A 16,637-nucleotide genomic window follows, 5' to 3' on the forward strand; every position below is an offset into this window, starting at 1 on the left:
TGCTTTCCAATCGTTACCATTTTTGCAAAGGGTGGGGATTAACATGAAAGTAGGAATTACAGCTTCAGTTATGCTACTGCCAGAAGAAAAGTTGTGAAAGCACTGCAGGGACCTCTCCCGGCAGTGCACCGAGCGCTACGCAAAAGGAACATCTGTCCTGTGAAAGGTTTTAGGCCAGGCCTCCAAGTCCGTATATTACCGAGCATGAAAACAGGGACAACACAAATCTTAAATTAAAGGCTCTCTTAAATAAGCATCCATCTTCTGCTGCATACACAATGCTTTTTTTTTCTTTGAATATATACATACCTATTTTACTCTAACATCTGCGTATTTATTTAAACTCTGTACTGTAGTAAAATATGCATCATTTTAATTAATAAGGATTTGCTGGCGACAATCAGATTGACATTCAAACGTGGTGGCTGAAAGCTTTTATGTGCCTCTGACATACTGATCATTCCCCATGCAGGGGAAGGGGTCCGTGCTACTTTTGTACAGTACAATGAGCTATTGTATGAAAACGAAATCCCTCTGAATCTTCTCTGGTTGATACTGGTCTGGTCTACTTAAGCTACTTTTTGGTAAGTGGGAGTGGGATAAATATGTCTTTAAAAATGAAGCAGCTGTAACCACAAAAATGAAACCAATACTAATACAGATCTACAGCATCTGGTATTTACCAACACCCTAGCTTTGCTCATTTGCTGCTGTCAAATCTGGGGAAGGGAGGGTGAGGCAGTGCCAAATGGTGCTGAAGATGACCAGCTTTTACCTTCCTCTGTACCCCACTCCCAGATCACTTTCAGTCAGGGAATGGGGAGGGTTAGGATGATGAAGGTGAGAACTGGAACAAGTGAAGGGGGACGGCCATGGGGACAGCAAGCTGCTGTGATGTCAACTCTGAATGCTGAAGCAGTTCACGAGTCCCAACTCACGTGGTCAGAGCTCTCCAGGGAGAGGCTCTTGGTCTTGTGAGGAGAAACTGGGCTGGGAGGGCTGCTGAGGTTGGAGCTGTTTGATGCAGTAGAGTGTCTTGGAGAGTCAGAGTCCTGCAGCCCAAAGACACAGAAGAACACCAGTAAGTAACAGGATAGCAGGTTTTAGAGCAACTGAGGGTGTCTTGAGCAACAGGTGACTGGATGCAAAGGCCTCCATGTATTTTGCTTGCGTCCAAAAATACTGAGGAATTTCCCCCCCCTCCCCGCCCCGAATTTTCCTGGTCCAGGGAAACTTAAGAGTAAGCAGTCAGATCACCCTGCTTTCAGCAGGCATAACTGATGCTGACATACGGACACAGCACCCGTGGGATTCTTGCAGTCTGCATGTTGCTGAGGGCCTCTCGGTCAGCAGAGTGTGCAACTCCAGGTTGCTTGTGAAGCTACAGTGACTCATGCCTTTTCATAGATTATGATCTGAGATGCTTTTGCACTAAACTGAGAAATCTTTGTGGTACAGGCTTCATCAAGGCTACCTCTTCTATGTCACTCCCAGGATATTAATTCAAAACACCCTACCAAGTTACTCCAGCTGGATCTTCCAGAGTACTGTAGAATGCAACTATGAGCTTGAGTTTGGGTCAACAGTTGCCTTCCAGTTTCAAGTGGAAGGATATATTCAGTACTGTGAAAAGCCTGTGTGATCTCTAATTTTCTCACTCCTTGGTAAGAAAATAAGCTGGGGAAGTTCTGCTGGCCAACTTCAGATTGAACCCTCCCATGTAAAACATTCTTGGTTGGAGGGACTGAGTTTAGCACTGGGCAGGACTGCAGTCCTATCATAATGACAGTCTTGTTCTGCACAGAATATAAATTATTACATCCAATTTCTGCTCTAAATTAAATTATTATATGATAATTCTTAAATTACTTTGTTAACTTCAGGCACTCTGAGTACAAAATATCTCCTGTGAAATGGCTGCTAAAATAGCTTAAGAGTCTTTGCAGATAAAAAGGTCAGATTGACAGAAACCCATGACAGAATGTAACTTCCCCATCTCTATCACCACACTTAAATTTTCTCCTCTTTCTCCTGCCACTCACCTCCCGCTCATAGTCCCTTGTTGGTGCATCGCTGCCTTGGTCCAGGCCACCAGAGGATAAGGAACCATCTGAGGGTGACGCCATAGGCTGACGCTTTGCTCCATAGCTACCTCCCGAGAATTCCCTCCGCAAAGCACTGCCATTTTGTGCAGACGATCCTAAAACATGCGGAGGAATTAAACCATGTTACAGACACCCACTCAACGTACAGAAATCTGTTAGCTCTTTCTCTGGTTAGTTCTGTTTTCCTCCAGCATGTCCCAAGATGCTCCAGCTCATAGCTTGCAGGCTATGTGGGCTTTGATCTTGTCTGCTGACAGCTTCAGCTTTTCCTAGGGATTCTCCGGTCCCTCCCTTGGCATATTGGCATGAGCACACTTTTCCCCAGCACAGACCCAGTCACTATGTTTCTGACAAGGACAGCAGTTGTAGAAACCGGTGTGGTGGCAGCCTAGTTCCAGTGGCCTCTTTCCCAGGGAGTGGGTGGGTTGCACTGGCAGGTGCAGACTACAGCAGACATGCAGGCTTTCTGCAAGCAGTTGGCAATGTGCAGCAAACGCAGCATGTGCCATGGGAAGGGAAAAAAATGAGGTAAGGTGGGACACCAGTCTTGCCTCTATTTTCACGTTGTCCGTTATTTAGTCACTTGCCTGGTGTCAGCACAGGTCACTGTGCTCTCTGGCACACAAAGGCAGCAAGGTGTTTCCAATGCAATGCAACTCTTCCATACCAGCAGCCAGTTTTCTACTGCTTTCTCTCCGCACTAGCAGCAAGAGAGGCATCAAGAGTTGTATGTAGTTCAGCAACAGAATTAATAACCATGGAACTAGTGAACAACTTGCCACTGATTTAAGACACTTAAGCAGCAGCAAAGTAGTCCCAAGGGTAAGAATGTAATTTTAATTCTAACCTCAGTTTTAAAAATTTGACAGCTTACAAACGTGAGACTCTCAAAAGTGCTAGCTGCTTATTCATGTGCTCCTTTGAAAGCAAGATTAAAATACTGTGCTTGCCCTCAGTGGGAATACAATCAGCCATCACTTCTGAAAAATCTGCCTAGTGGCAGCACAGATAGAACCAAATGCATGTAGATTTCCCTAAAATACTTGTGCATAGACCCCCGAAGCAACACAGTTCTGTTTGCTTACGTGCTGCTAACCCGCTGCTTGCGCTCATCGATCGTCCTGGTTCTGTGCGGGATTTCGTGATCGATGGGATACTGACTGAGCCACTGAATACGGTCCGACTTTCCTGAGGCCGAAGATTCTGCAATGCAGACACAAACGACATGTTTACTTACTGACTGCTGGCTTAACCTTCGATGTTACGAAGGAAGACCCCAAAACACCTTAAAACCCCAACCTTACCAGAGCTGAATTATCTGGGCAGCAAGTCAGCAAAATTTGCAAAATAATATTCTGCAGTTCAGTGCAGAGACTGGAAGCACACGCAACGCGATAGTAAAGTGCCGAATTACATGGACATATGCAGACAACTGAAAAGAGTATGCCTAATAATTCAAGAATTTCCTTTAAAGGATGGTTTCCAAGCCTAAATTGCTATTGATATATTCAAATTATATCACATAATGCATTCTTTCTGAGCACAGGCTTCCAAGGATCTTATTAAAATTTCTCTCTTTGATGCCATCATTTGTGCCATGCATGTGTAACTTTATACAATAACCATGTTAATCCCTAATGCCTGCACAGTTATGAGCACATAGTGGATCAATCTGTATTTCATTACTTATGTAATTCCAAAGATATTAACAGCATTACTCCAGACCTACACCAGTTGAGCCAAAGTGAGAATCAGCCTCCTGTTTTCAGCCTGCTCAAAGAGGATGACCAGAGCACATGCTATTGTTTTTCTGTGTATTTTGATTACCGCTCCTGTTTTGCATCCTGAGAGTTCCAGTGTAATTTTCCAAATTGGCAAGTTACTGGACTGAAGTGGTCCTTTACTGAGAGGAAGAGATAAACACAGCTCCTCTACTTGGATTATGGTAGTTCCTTAAACATAAGTTGTCTTTAGAAGAAGGGAAGAGAGTACTTTGAAGTGAGTTCTGGCAGGTTTTATTTCTGCTTCTGTTAACTTACAGCTGACCGTAGGGAAAAAGGCTTCTCAGCTTATTTAGCCCATCTTTCCGTATATGAGTTGGCTTCTTAGCCCACAGGGACTTTCTAATGCCCATGCCTATCTTCATTGCTGGCTAAACATGAGACTTTATCCTGCTCCTAACACTATTTGCACTATTAAGTCATTACCATTAACTACATTTAGGTTTAGGGAACCTTTGCAAGATGCAGAGGTGGAAAGAACTGCAGGTAGCTCTGAGCATTACTTTATTTACACATTACAAAACACCCCCTGCAATAACTGTTAATTTCTTCCTATTACATTTAATTATTTTCCCATCCTCACTCTGAGGTAAAGTAGCCACACATAAAACAACAGTTGCAATTGCAATGCTTTTTTAAGCTGGGATGTTACAGAAATTTCACACCAGAACAAAGATTCCACCCCTGACAAGGGTATTCTCAAGACACCCTCAGATACTACCCGTTTCTCTATCTGTATTTTAAAATGGCTAATTAAATAGAGGCTTTGTAACGAACAGATTTTATACAGTTCAGACTTGAGCAGATAATTGTTACCAACCTGTTGTCAATCCAGTCTTACAATGATTCTTAAAGTCATTGCTGTAACAGACCCTTTTGCTCTTACAGTCAACCCTTTGCTTCTCATTCTCCCAGTGGGCTAGAAATGGCTGATTTTTAATGTGCGACAAAAAAGCAAGAATTAAAATCTCCCCTCCTGTTCCCAGATCTCTCTCAAACACCAACAAAAGAGAGTCTGAGACCTTACCAATGAAAAATCCCTGTTTCATTCACCCCTCACCCACTGCTGCACTATTCTTAATGAGGATATATAAGCCTGAAGGCTTAAAAAAGTCTCCTAAATAATCTGTGGGATCACACCGCAGTCTCTTGCTTAACCCTCCCCTTTTAAAAATTTTTTTAAATGTGAACAACCAACCTACTTTGTAGTACAAAATGTAAATTTCTGCTCCTGTGTCCTTCATCATGCGATAAACAATCTGAGTTACTGATAGGAGCATGAGCATCCGGGCTGTACATAAACAATGGAGGCTCCCCTGACAATATACGAAGGAACTAATGGGCTGAGCAATAAGTTACTGCTGTGCTTTGAGAAACAAAGGAAAGCCAAGTGCAGCACCATGCAAACGTGTGCACTGTGGTTAGTACACTGGAGTTGCAAGGAAGGTCTTTCGCACTTGTATAAACCTACAATGGTTCATTCTGCAAAGAGAACAATTATGTTTAATGACATGGTGATTAACCTCCTTCAACAGTGACTGAGCAGACAATATACTAGCACCAGAGGAAGGAGGGAATGGGTTGGTGCGTGGAAAAGACTAATTTATTTTAACAGTGTATTCTAATGATGATTATTTTTCATGACCTCAGTTTGCAAAGTCCATGTAATTCCTCATAGAAAGTTTCTCCACACAGCAAATCTTTCATTAATCTTTGTTCTAAAAATAAAATAAGCACATGCCAGAGACCCTGGCATTTTGGACCAAAACCCCTGGAAGTGATACGCACATGATGCAGAAAGGGGATTCAAAGAAAAATAAATGGCGGTTATTAGCAGTAGTTATAAAGCAGCAAAATGCAGCAAGTTTAAAAAAAAAAAAAGAAACAAATAAAAAAAACCTTGAGCTTGCTTTACTTAGAGAGACAAAAACCCCTCGTTTAGAGCAACTTCAAATCCTAGCAGGAAAATTCATCCCCGCTGCTGAAGCAAATGGAGAAAGGTGAGAGAAGAGAAAAAATATCGGCAGCAGAGAAGCTGCTTGCTGAGCAAAGTCAATCACTGTGGAATAGGGTTCAGTGCCTCCCATTCCCAGCCAGAGAATGGAGCTGCTGTGGAGCTGTGGGTTATGCACGTGCAAGCGCTGCTACGCTCGCAGCGCTGCAGCGTTACCGAGCCTCAGCTCCTGCACCCACGCCGCCTGCTCGGGCAGTGGGGCGAGATCACACATACAAGGTCTGCCTAAAGAGTTACAACACCCATAGGAAATTGTTTGTCTGTGTTTCTCCGTCCATCATGCTACTTATTGTTGTGTTGGGTTTTTTGTTTTTAAGTAGTGTTCTGTTTGTTATGTTGTAAACCTGAGCTTTTAATTCCTCCACGAAATAATACGACAGAATCTATAAGCCTACTTTAACGGGTCATTTTTCAGTTCCTCTGTGAATTCCATGCTGTTTTGATTCCAATATCCCATCCATACCTGGGACCAGAGTCCCCTGGACTGCTACCCTTCTCACACTCAAATCTCCAAACACAAAGGAGGGATGGAGAGACGTGAAACCAAAACTCACAGCCTCGCTTTCCATACAGCTTACAGCATCTTTACCCTCAAGCCACAAAGGAGGCAAACACTTTTCTTCATACAAGACTAAACCTCTAGTGCTCTAAGGAGCTAACAGGTACAAGACCTCGACAACTCTAGGTTGCCCACTTCGCTTTTTTCTCCTCTCCAATTTACGCTAGTAGGCCGCAACATTAGGATGAAGGATGCTCCTAAAGCCAAAATTCAGTTATTGTCTGAAACACCAGGGGTCATTCCTTCCTGATCCCAGGGAGACTACTCACATGAGAAAGGGAAGGTAGAGGGTGCGTCACAGTCCAGTGATACACCACTGCGTATCACACAGAAAATTTTGTACTACAGGTGGATTTTAAAAAATGGTTAAAACGAGAACTGAAATACAGCTTCAGTGGCCCTATAATGACCCTCTAAGAGAGAAACAAATTTCAGTTTGGCTTAACAATATTTTTCCTTTGAATTTCAAAAGAGCATTCCTCTTGTGTATTTGAATCTCTCCTCCTACCAGAAAAGCCAGGATGGGTGCAGACCTGTCATCCCAGGGCACGTTTTCCAAAATACTGCAGCTTCATTTCTGAGTGTTAATGGTTGTGACAATTAGGACTTTACAACAGTGACACATGACCACGCATGTGACCAGTCAAAGCTTAGCTGTGCAAATTTGTTTTGGAGCCATATGGAAGCGACTAACTTTCCTCCTGCATTTTTAAATTCCCTCTAGTACTGTATGCAGGTATGTATCCAAAAACCTTCTCGGTGATAGGGATCTAGCACTCAAAGCAGTCTGGCGGTGAAGGTCTGCCATGCGTGTCTGAAGGGTGTCCAAAGGCCACAGAAACCAAGAGCATTGTTTCCATTCAAGCAATGGGCATGGCTCAGACTCATACAAACCCTGAGCAACCTACCACCATCATATGCATCTACCTCACAGAGTATTCCTGATTTATCTGCGAATCTGTCCCAAGCAGAACTGCAGGCCACAGCACGGTACACAACTACAATGCACAGCACAGACCTGCGCCCCTGTTTTAGCATAGCAATCCCCCATAGTCAGACCAGGATGCACAATACAAGAAAAGACCACTTCCATCCCCACAATTTACATTCCACCTGGAAAGATACCTACAGAACAGTATCTTAACCTCAGCCTCTGCTTAAACCTACCATGATTAAGAGGATCTACATCAGCAAGTTGCCATTATCTTTCATTTTTGATCTTGCTTGTACGTGTTCTAGCTTCACTCACTTCCTTTAACCTAGAAACTGTCAGAGGCACAACCTGTGTGTGTGTCTCCTTCAATCTATGTACAGTACTGTGTAAAAATTCCTGCACTCCACATGATTTCATCATAAACAAACAGTTTGAAAGTTTGGTCCAACAAACAGATCCAGAACCTTTTCCTAATGCAACCTGATAGACAGCATCCTGCCACTGACTGCTGGAGGATGAACATGGTGGAACAGAGAACTTATCGTTCAAAATTTCCACATCCTTCCTGGTGATTAAAAATGCTATTGTCATAGCAAAACATTCAGCCCAGTTGTTACACAATTTTTTTTTTTTTTTAAGCCATAAAGTATCTGTTTCTTGGCATGTCAGAGCTGTGGAAAGACCACAGCTGATCGCAAAATAGCAGAAAATAAATCAGCTAGGACAGAAGAAAGTTAAGGGGTGAAGGAAACCGCTTACAAGGGTTTTTCTCCCATGTTAATAGCCAGGCAAAAGGAAAACCACACAGTGTTAGTAGAGCGAACACCTGACTCAGCTGTTCATACCCTCAGAGTCATAAAGTCTGGAGTACCGAGGACAGAGCGTGGAGGCGGGGAAAATGCAGGGTTTATGGAATCGTAAGAGAGGAATTTTTCAGCTGAATTAACAGTCATGTGGTAGATGTGCTCAAAGTTGCTCGGAGAGGAGATCAGACGGGAGTGATGATGAGGGAATTGGTAAGGGGAACGCTGCTATCAAAGACAACAGAGAGAGAAAGCAATGAAGGATGGTTGTACAGGTTACACTGGCAATAGCAGTCCGCAAGAGCAGTCAAACACTGAAGGACAGCCAGGCAGCAACCCTGCTCGCCCGCCAACACACAGGTTCTTACATTGTCACCCCCAGTCCTCTGAGCACCTTCCTTATATGATGTCATATGGGCCTGCCGCCCTTGCTGTTGCTAAAACATTAAAAACAAATAAAACTTTTAACTCATTGGGAATCGATTCTAATATTTATTATTATTTGATATTTCAAAGAGCACCACAGTTGTAAAAGGTGCTTTACAGACAGTTGAGAAGCATCAGTTCCCTGCCTTGAGGAGCTTACAATCTAAAATAGACATAACACAAACAAAGGTGAACACAGGTGAGATGGTGTGGGGAGAAGAAAAGATGAGAATACAAAACAGTTAAAGATCGTAAGAGATTTCCTTCTGTTATCCATGCATTTTAGCGATTGCATTAAAATTAAGTATCACCCATACAACATACACAGAGTATTTCTAACGGGAGGGAACAGTGTTTCAACAGGATAGGGACACAGGTCAAGTGGGAAGGTGAACTGGTTAGTGTCAGACAACAGGGACAATTTACTCTGGTGTAGACAGACGAGACAAGGCTTATGTCCTTCTGCACACTCACTTAATCCTCGCAGCGCTTTAGTGATGAAGAGACTTTGCACTGCCATCTGTGCTGCAGAGGACAACGCCCTTAGCAGATAAGGTGCAAAAGTATTGGGAAATTCAAACGTTTTTAATAGGTCAACTGAGCAATGCGCTCCCAAAGCGTGACGTAAAGAAAGAGAGGGGAGAAATAATCTTGCAAATTAAACAGTAGCGATTTCTAATTCATGTCTCCAGAATGTGCTCTTGTAATTTAAGTCATCTAAATCCAGATTTAATGGAAAAGCGTTTCAAGGCTCGGTCTCCCTTCCCTGTGCCATCTGTACATGTTCAGCAGGTCAACCTGCAAGGGCTTGGTTTGCCCAACGGCCACCAGCAAATCAGAAAGCCTTTTCTATTTTCTAACGTCTAATTTTCGCTTCCCCTTGTCCAACTGATTTAAACACCTTAAAACAAACAGATCTGAGTAACATTAGAAATGTTAGGACTTAAAAAAATAAAATATGGTAAAAATACAGCTTACCCCTCCACTAAACCTAAGGCACTACTTTTTGTAAGTGGAACGTATTAAAGTCTGGAAGAACAGTAAGTCACATCCCAATACATATTATCAAACATTATTTTTACTGTTCTCTTAATTTCAGCTGGTAAAATCCAACTTCTTTTTTTTAAACACACAATTATTATGAGGCTTTGCATGTTAACCAAAACATCAATTACCACATTATGGCATATAAGACATAATATACATTAAATTGTTATTAGTAAGTTTAGCAGCATCTAGGTATTAGTACAAGAAGCCACCATTCCAAGAATGGTCCGGGAAAGCAGACTTTGCTGAGTTACCTACTCACAACAGAGAGCTGGCAGCAAAGGCAGCTACATTCCTAAAAGCCAATACGGGAGAAAAGGGAGTGTCTTAAATCACAAGCTAAAAAGCAGAGTAGGCCAACTGCAGACCATGAAAATATTTAGCCGGCATTCATGAATGTGAGAAAGCCACGATATGGCAACATTTTTAAAATGATCCTCCATGGAACTTTCTCCATGGGCTCTGCCATTAGATGCATGCATGGGGTTCCCACTTTCTTTAAAGAATACCAAAAACGGGTAAGTATTCATTTACTCTGAAAGTTTCTCATTTGAAACAAGCAAAGCTTCACACATCATCTAGAATGGAGGTATAATGGCTCATGTATAATGAGGTCAAACTGAAGCATAATGTTCAAATATAATGGCAGTCAAGACTAGCTTTTGTATGTGAAATACTTAGGCATGCAGAATATGAAAGCAAAATCAATCCTGTACATCTGATGTATACAGAGAGGTCGTCTGTGCTGCAGTAAGTGCAGTTCCAGATTTCAGATCTTCACTACAAAGGAGCATCCACGATAAAGTGGCTTCAAGGGACAAGAGGGCAGAAGGGAGGCCAGACTGTATGGCCAGTTAATTGGTGACAGGCTGCTAGGGAAGAAAAACATGTAAATAAATAAGTTCGGGGATATACTAAGAGGAATGATTCTAAATTGTACAAAACAAGACAATGACCCAGATCGAGTATCCACAGCAAATAAAATACAAATATGTACTGGTTATGGCTCTGTTAACAGCAAACAAGAACTTCTGGTTTCTGTTGTGTTGCAGTCCACAAACTTTTTGCCAAAGCCAGACCCGTGAGTAGCTGCTCGCCATGAAGAAAAGAAGGATGCAAATTTACAATTGCCTGATAACCTCTAATATTTTCTCTCTTAAATCTGATCTCACTCTGAGCCCTGGACTTGTTTGTTTCTGCCCAAACACAGGGCTATACTGAAGTCAAGGGTGTCTGTTCATGGAGAGAACAATGTGGGACTAGGTTAATAGACTGAAATTTGCCATAAACATAACTCACTATTCATGTTATGTGCCTACTGTATACCAAGACCTGGGAAACAACGCACAGAGAAAGCATCTTTCCCCCTTGTGTGGCTGCATCAGCAAGGGCAATCACATGCAGACAGGTCTGTTGCGCGTATGTTGTATACAAAACAGATGGCTACGTATCAAGTAGCCTGAAAGAGTCTACCACACTCCATTTATCCAATTTTCATTTTGTACTTTTACAGGACAAATTAAAGTCTCTAACGGTGGTCTTTCAAAAGACACCATTAAGAACAGTAGTGGGCAGAGAGCAAGCAAGCTCCTGTTGGCTCTGCATCTACCAGGCAGTTAGACCATGGGTTAAGGCAGCACAAGTGTATGTCCCCTCCTGCCCACCGACGTATCGCAGCCCAGCCATGCAAGGGCCATTGCTACTAGTTCTAATTCTGCGCTTCGTTCAATTTTTGGCATTTCCCCTGAAAAAGGCAGCAGAGGCAGGTTAGTGGGACTGCAGAGATAAGTTTTGATTGGATTCATATGGCATATCAAAAGTGAATATGTATCTATTCATAAATAAATATAAATACATACATATACATAAACATTGTCACTTGCTATGTAGAGTTCATGCATGCATGATAGATAAAAGCTAGGCTGAGCTGGCTATTTAGTTTGTGACAATCTCATCCAACACAGAGATTAAAATACCTGTTCTCTATTAAAACCTATTTATTACTAAGGACCCTTCTGCCTACATAGCACTATACTGACTTCAGTGAAAGCTCATGCTGGATGAACAAATTTGTATCAGTAGATCCAGCCAAATTTGAAATTGCTCGAGTAAGTTGAAAGAAACTGCAAATAAAAAGGCCCACCCCATTCTTTCATACACTTTCTGCATTCCAGTATCTCATACAAAAAGAAGCTGGTATCACCTAAAATAGTTGGATGAAGAGAATTTGAGAAAACTATTAACCTTGCACTACTTGTTCCCCCTAGTGGTAGCCCTCTTTAAATGCAAAAATGTATTTTATCATCCCGTTTCATAAACACAAACAGGCATTCGCAAAGTAAAATGCTGCAATCTTTCCCATAGTTCTTTAAAAAGAAATATTTTTTCTTCTGAAACATACTCATCTACTTAAAAATAAAATCTTAAAAAGAAGATGTTCCAGCTGCAAAACCATCACACCTGCTAAGAAGCACAAAAACATATAGCTATTCACCTTTTTGGAACAAGGTATGAATCTAGTGAAATAATTCTATGTGCTTGTAAAGAAACTGCCATACAGATGAACTGTACACAGGGCTGAATGAGTATTATTTTACCTTATATCCCAATTCTCCAGGAAACATCCTCTATTTCCACCCTTTCTTTTAATTCTAAGTTTATCTTTCAAATAAAACATTAGACTCAACACATAACATCACATGCACACACAACTCCTTTTCTTCTATTTTTGTGCCTGAGAAACAAAGTAGGTAGTTTGGAACAGGCTAAATGAAAGCTTAGTCCAGCCAAATACCTTACAGGAAGCTGTTGGAAAAGAAAAAGCTGCCTGAACTGTAGTAGCTCTTGACAGAACATTTCCTAATCTCAAATTACACTTTCAAATTCACACACTTTCAAGTCTCATGATTGACATAATTAAGTTAGGGTTGACTAATCCATTAGTTAATTGATTGATTTATCCATTACGTTAGGAATACAAATACAACACGATATTGCAAGGAGCTGCTGGAAAAATACACATCAAATTTGCTTTACCTGCAGTGACATCTCCCAGCACTAAGATTGATAGCTACTTGCAAATAGGAGTTTTTAATAGTAACTTTAAAAAGTAGCTGCAGCAGTGGAACAAGCGCTGAAATCAATTCTATATCATACACATTTTTTAATGTCTTCTCATCACTTTTAAGTGTGGAAAGTGACTCATGAATTTCTTTCAAAACAACATATCGATTGGTAAGAAGCAAAGTATCAGTCCTAACTTCAAATATGGCCTTTGAGCTAATACAAGGCTTGCATAATTAGAAGAATTCAAAGCTAAGAGACATTTAGAGATGACATAGCTGAAGAAATATTAATCCATGTAAGTCTAGAAAATCCCCTTCTATAAATAAAAATAATTCCTCATTTTACACTTGCCAGATTTGGGGCTTGATTAAGAGTCCTTGCAGCTTTTGATTCCCATGAACTTTCAACTACTAATGGTGTGAAACGGGATGTCTTTTGCCCTACCTTTAGCAGTAGCAGATTATTTTCTTTGCTTAAGAGAAAAAAAAAATATTTTAAAGAACTCACTAGAAACGGAAAAGTGAAAAAAGGTTCTGATCTACATCCTGCCCTGAAGCAAATTATCACCCTCTGTTTAACATTAGACATATATATACACTCATATTCAGTAAGACAACACTACCTGCCAACTTCCCTTGGATTTGTCATGTGTTTTCTAGAAGCAGCTCCTTCATTATTTATTCATTTATGAACATACACACACAGTGTTTTTTGCTCAATTGCACTAAATATATTTTTATTGAGAAATTTCTCATCGAGTGTCTCTAGTCTGAGACAAAGTAAATCTTTTCCTTTCCTTGCATACTCTCATCTAAGGAAAACACAGTGCTAGAAGGGCTCATGTATGATGTGCGACTTTATGGTAAAGTGTAACAGAAAACTACCATTTGCTGCAAAAGTGAGGTAAAATGAGGTTATGCTCCTGAACTCCTAAACTAGTGCAACTGCATGGCACACTTCATTTTCCAGTCTTACTGTTGTTTCCTTTGGGGTTTTCAGCACCTGAAAATTCCAATTTCAGCATCTACTTCCTGCTTTCTGCACAAACTCCAAGTAATAACAACAATCATTTCAGACAGCACTTCCATACTAATACCTATATCTTATGGTGATACTCATAGAATCTGTTTGATACTGTATCATTTGATCTTTCTTACAGTGCTAATTAGCATCTTCTGAATCACATCTGTGTCATTGTGGACAAGTTTAGAAAACAATACAGAACACACAAACAAGATGCTCGAGGTAGCGTGAAGCAAGCAGTATGATATTCTCCTATTAAAAATATATTAATTGGTCTTTAGCTCATCAAAAGTTTCAGTAACTTCCAGGTGAGTATTTCCTATATAAGGTTTTGTGGAAACAAACATGTATGTGTGCTATTACATGTTTTCCCATTTTTCAACTTAAAAGGTTAGTTTTTCTGTAAGAACTTCTGTTTCATTGAGACTAGTTAATTTGGAGAGAAAATGAAAAATAGCATCTTTGCCGTGGAAGGAAATTTGGGCACTACACACTGTTGAACTGCTACAGTTCCACTGTCTGAGGAAAAGAGGCTGTAAAGAGTGAGGCTAAGTTGGAGCTAAAGATGGGAAGAGAAGAAAGGAATTAAACTTCCAGCGATACAGTTCATGGAGAAAGGAATTTCTCTTTCCATTCCCACAAAGAACACAGGCCCAAATCCTCTTAATTTTTTCTCTTCATACGGTCATAAAAATTATCATCAACACTGAGAGGCCAACCTGCCTTAAAACCCAGAAGGGATTAGCCACTCCTCCTCCTCCCCTCGATGCTCAAGTGTCATCCTCTTTGTTTAAATTTTTTCATGTAAAACAGAGTATGCTCAGCTCCATTTCCCTAGTTACACTGCTCCTGATAGGAAATACATCAACATTCTGAATACACATTTAAAATTGTATTTGTCTTTCACTTATTTGCAGCCTCTGTTGCAGTCAGTCACTCTCATCTGTACTTTACTACTTACCATTGGAAGGTCTTTGAGAATCTGTATACCATCTCCGGGACCCATATGTGCTATATGGTTAAAATTAGTTGGGTTAGAAATTAATTTATTTCTCATTTCTGGATCACGTAGCATCTCCCTGGAAGAGAAAATACTTTGTTTAGGTATTTCATTCGAGGTGAGGATGGATTTATAAAACAAGTACAGCTTTGATTATAAGCTACTTTCAAATGGAAATTAACTATTTAACCATGTGAACAGTGATAAACCCTTGCTATCAGCACTGGCATGGACAAGCTTCCAGCTTGAAGAGAGGGCAAGGGACCAGAACAAAAGAATGCTGTTTGCAGGCTAACAGCCCATGCCCAGTAGTTACTAATATTCATATACAAACACTATGAGCTGATAAAAAGCTCTGTAAGATGAGTAAAAGCAGAACTAATTTGTGATGTATTACAAAGTGGAGATGAAAATGAAGTAAAAACATGAAAATAGAATTAAAGTAATACTGCAGTACCTTTCTCAGTCTGTGGTCAGAATTAAAAGCTCTTCAAAATGGCAAGGATGCATTTCAGAACTCAGAATAAATAGAATTTTAAAAGACCAAACCGCGATCAGCTCAGAAAAGCAAGGACAAGAACTGGATTTTTATCTCCACTGTACACAGCTGTTACTTTTCTTAGAGCCAAAAAGGAAGGAAAGCTGGGAGCCAGCCATCGGTGGAAGACGTTGGAAGTTAGAAAACTGAAATACTCAGTTCTTGGAGTGTAGCTTAGCACAGTAGCAGGTCATCTTTAGTGAGTGATAGTAAATGGTCAGTAACATCCTCTGTGAACACTGTGAGCAGTGCAGACCTATTTTTATTGACATTTAGGAAAGTATTTGTGACCTGTTAAAGACTTCTATTAGAAACATATCCTGAAGTCCTATGTCCTCTGAAGAGGTGAGTTTTCTGAGATTTATAGAATGTTTATGTAGTTAAATCTATAAATCAAGGAAGCAGACGCCTTGGAATACTGCTGAGAGTAGAATTGCCTTCAGAAAGAAAAGCAGAACCAGAGTCTGAAAGTAATTAATCCATATGCATAGTTAGCATAGTAATCTCCTTTTTCAAAGTGTTTATTACAGATCTTTATACATATAGTGTATCTGCACACCTATGTACCTATATACAGTACGTGGAGACATGCATTCCAAATTACAGCTGTTTCACATAATTGATTTCAACTAATAACTACTTGTGTATCCAGTGCATATCCATATCCAAACAGGTATTAACACAAATTAAACACTGTGGATTAAGGCAGTAGGAAGAGACAGAAACATCTGAATGGGCACTCCAGAAAGCAACAAATGAAGTACTACATTGGCATCACTCACTGTCCTTCAGGGCCTACAGGCATGTACAGAAGAGAAGTACATGTTGAATACTGACCTCCTCTGCTGCATCCTCTCTTCCTCCGGTACTCGGAATGAATAGCGGCGCTTGTTGTTGATGTTTCGAACCATTTGCTTTCGGCTGTTATCTGATGTCTCAGGAACTACCAGTTCATCACCCTCTGAAATCAATATAAATATGATGATCCAGTGAGACACTTAATTAGGTATTCATGGAATTTGAATTCAAAGAGATTTTCTCCCCCTGTGTCCGACACGACCCATTTCCCATCAAACCTGAACAAACACTGCTTGATTTATGGGTTTTCTTTGTCACTATCTACTCTGTTATATAGTAAACCTTCTTCACACACAAGCTGCCACAACTATGTTCGCAAAATACCACTGATTAATTCTTTCAAACAAAACATTTAGGTATGCAGGAAAGCATCTCAGTCCTCTATCTGAAACTTTCTTTGGCAGCTCTCACTGAAAATCAGTAGAACAGTCTTGTTCTGCCAGTCGTCTGGAAACTCAATGCAAGATTCTATTTCATTCTTTC

General features: G+C 40.7%; 1 protein-coding gene across 1 annotated transcript in view; it reads right to left on the minus strand.

Annotated features, from left to right (window-relative positions):
- Positions 1-312: 312 nt before the first annotated feature.
- Positions 313-16,637, minus strand: part of LOC104619382 (serine/threonine-protein kinase MRCK alpha-like) — a gene marked incomplete at its 5' end in the record, with an annotated part of 43,935 nt that continues 27,610 nt past the window's right edge. The window contains 7 exons of the mRNA XM_010285253.1: positions 313-1,052; positions 2,043-2,200; positions 3,191-3,308; positions 8,239-8,424; positions 8,565-8,633; positions 14,720-14,837; positions 16,134-16,257. Of these exons, the coding sequence (XP_010283555.1) occupies positions 921-1,052; positions 2,043-2,200; positions 3,191-3,308; positions 8,239-8,424; positions 8,565-8,633; positions 14,720-14,837; positions 16,134-16,257 (905 nt within the window). The remainder of the gene's footprint in view (positions 1,053-2,042; positions 2,201-3,190; positions 3,309-8,238; positions 8,425-8,564; positions 8,634-14,719; positions 14,838-16,133; positions 16,258-16,637) is intronic.

This window comes from Phaethon lepturus, unplaced genomic scaffold (genome assembly GCF_000687285.1).
Source record: "Phaethon lepturus isolate BGI_N335 unplaced genomic scaffold, ASM68728v1 scaffold40390, whole genome shotgun sequence".
Lineage (NCBI taxonomy): Eukaryota > Metazoa > Chordata > Aves > Phaethontiformes > Phaethontidae > Phaethon > Phaethon lepturus.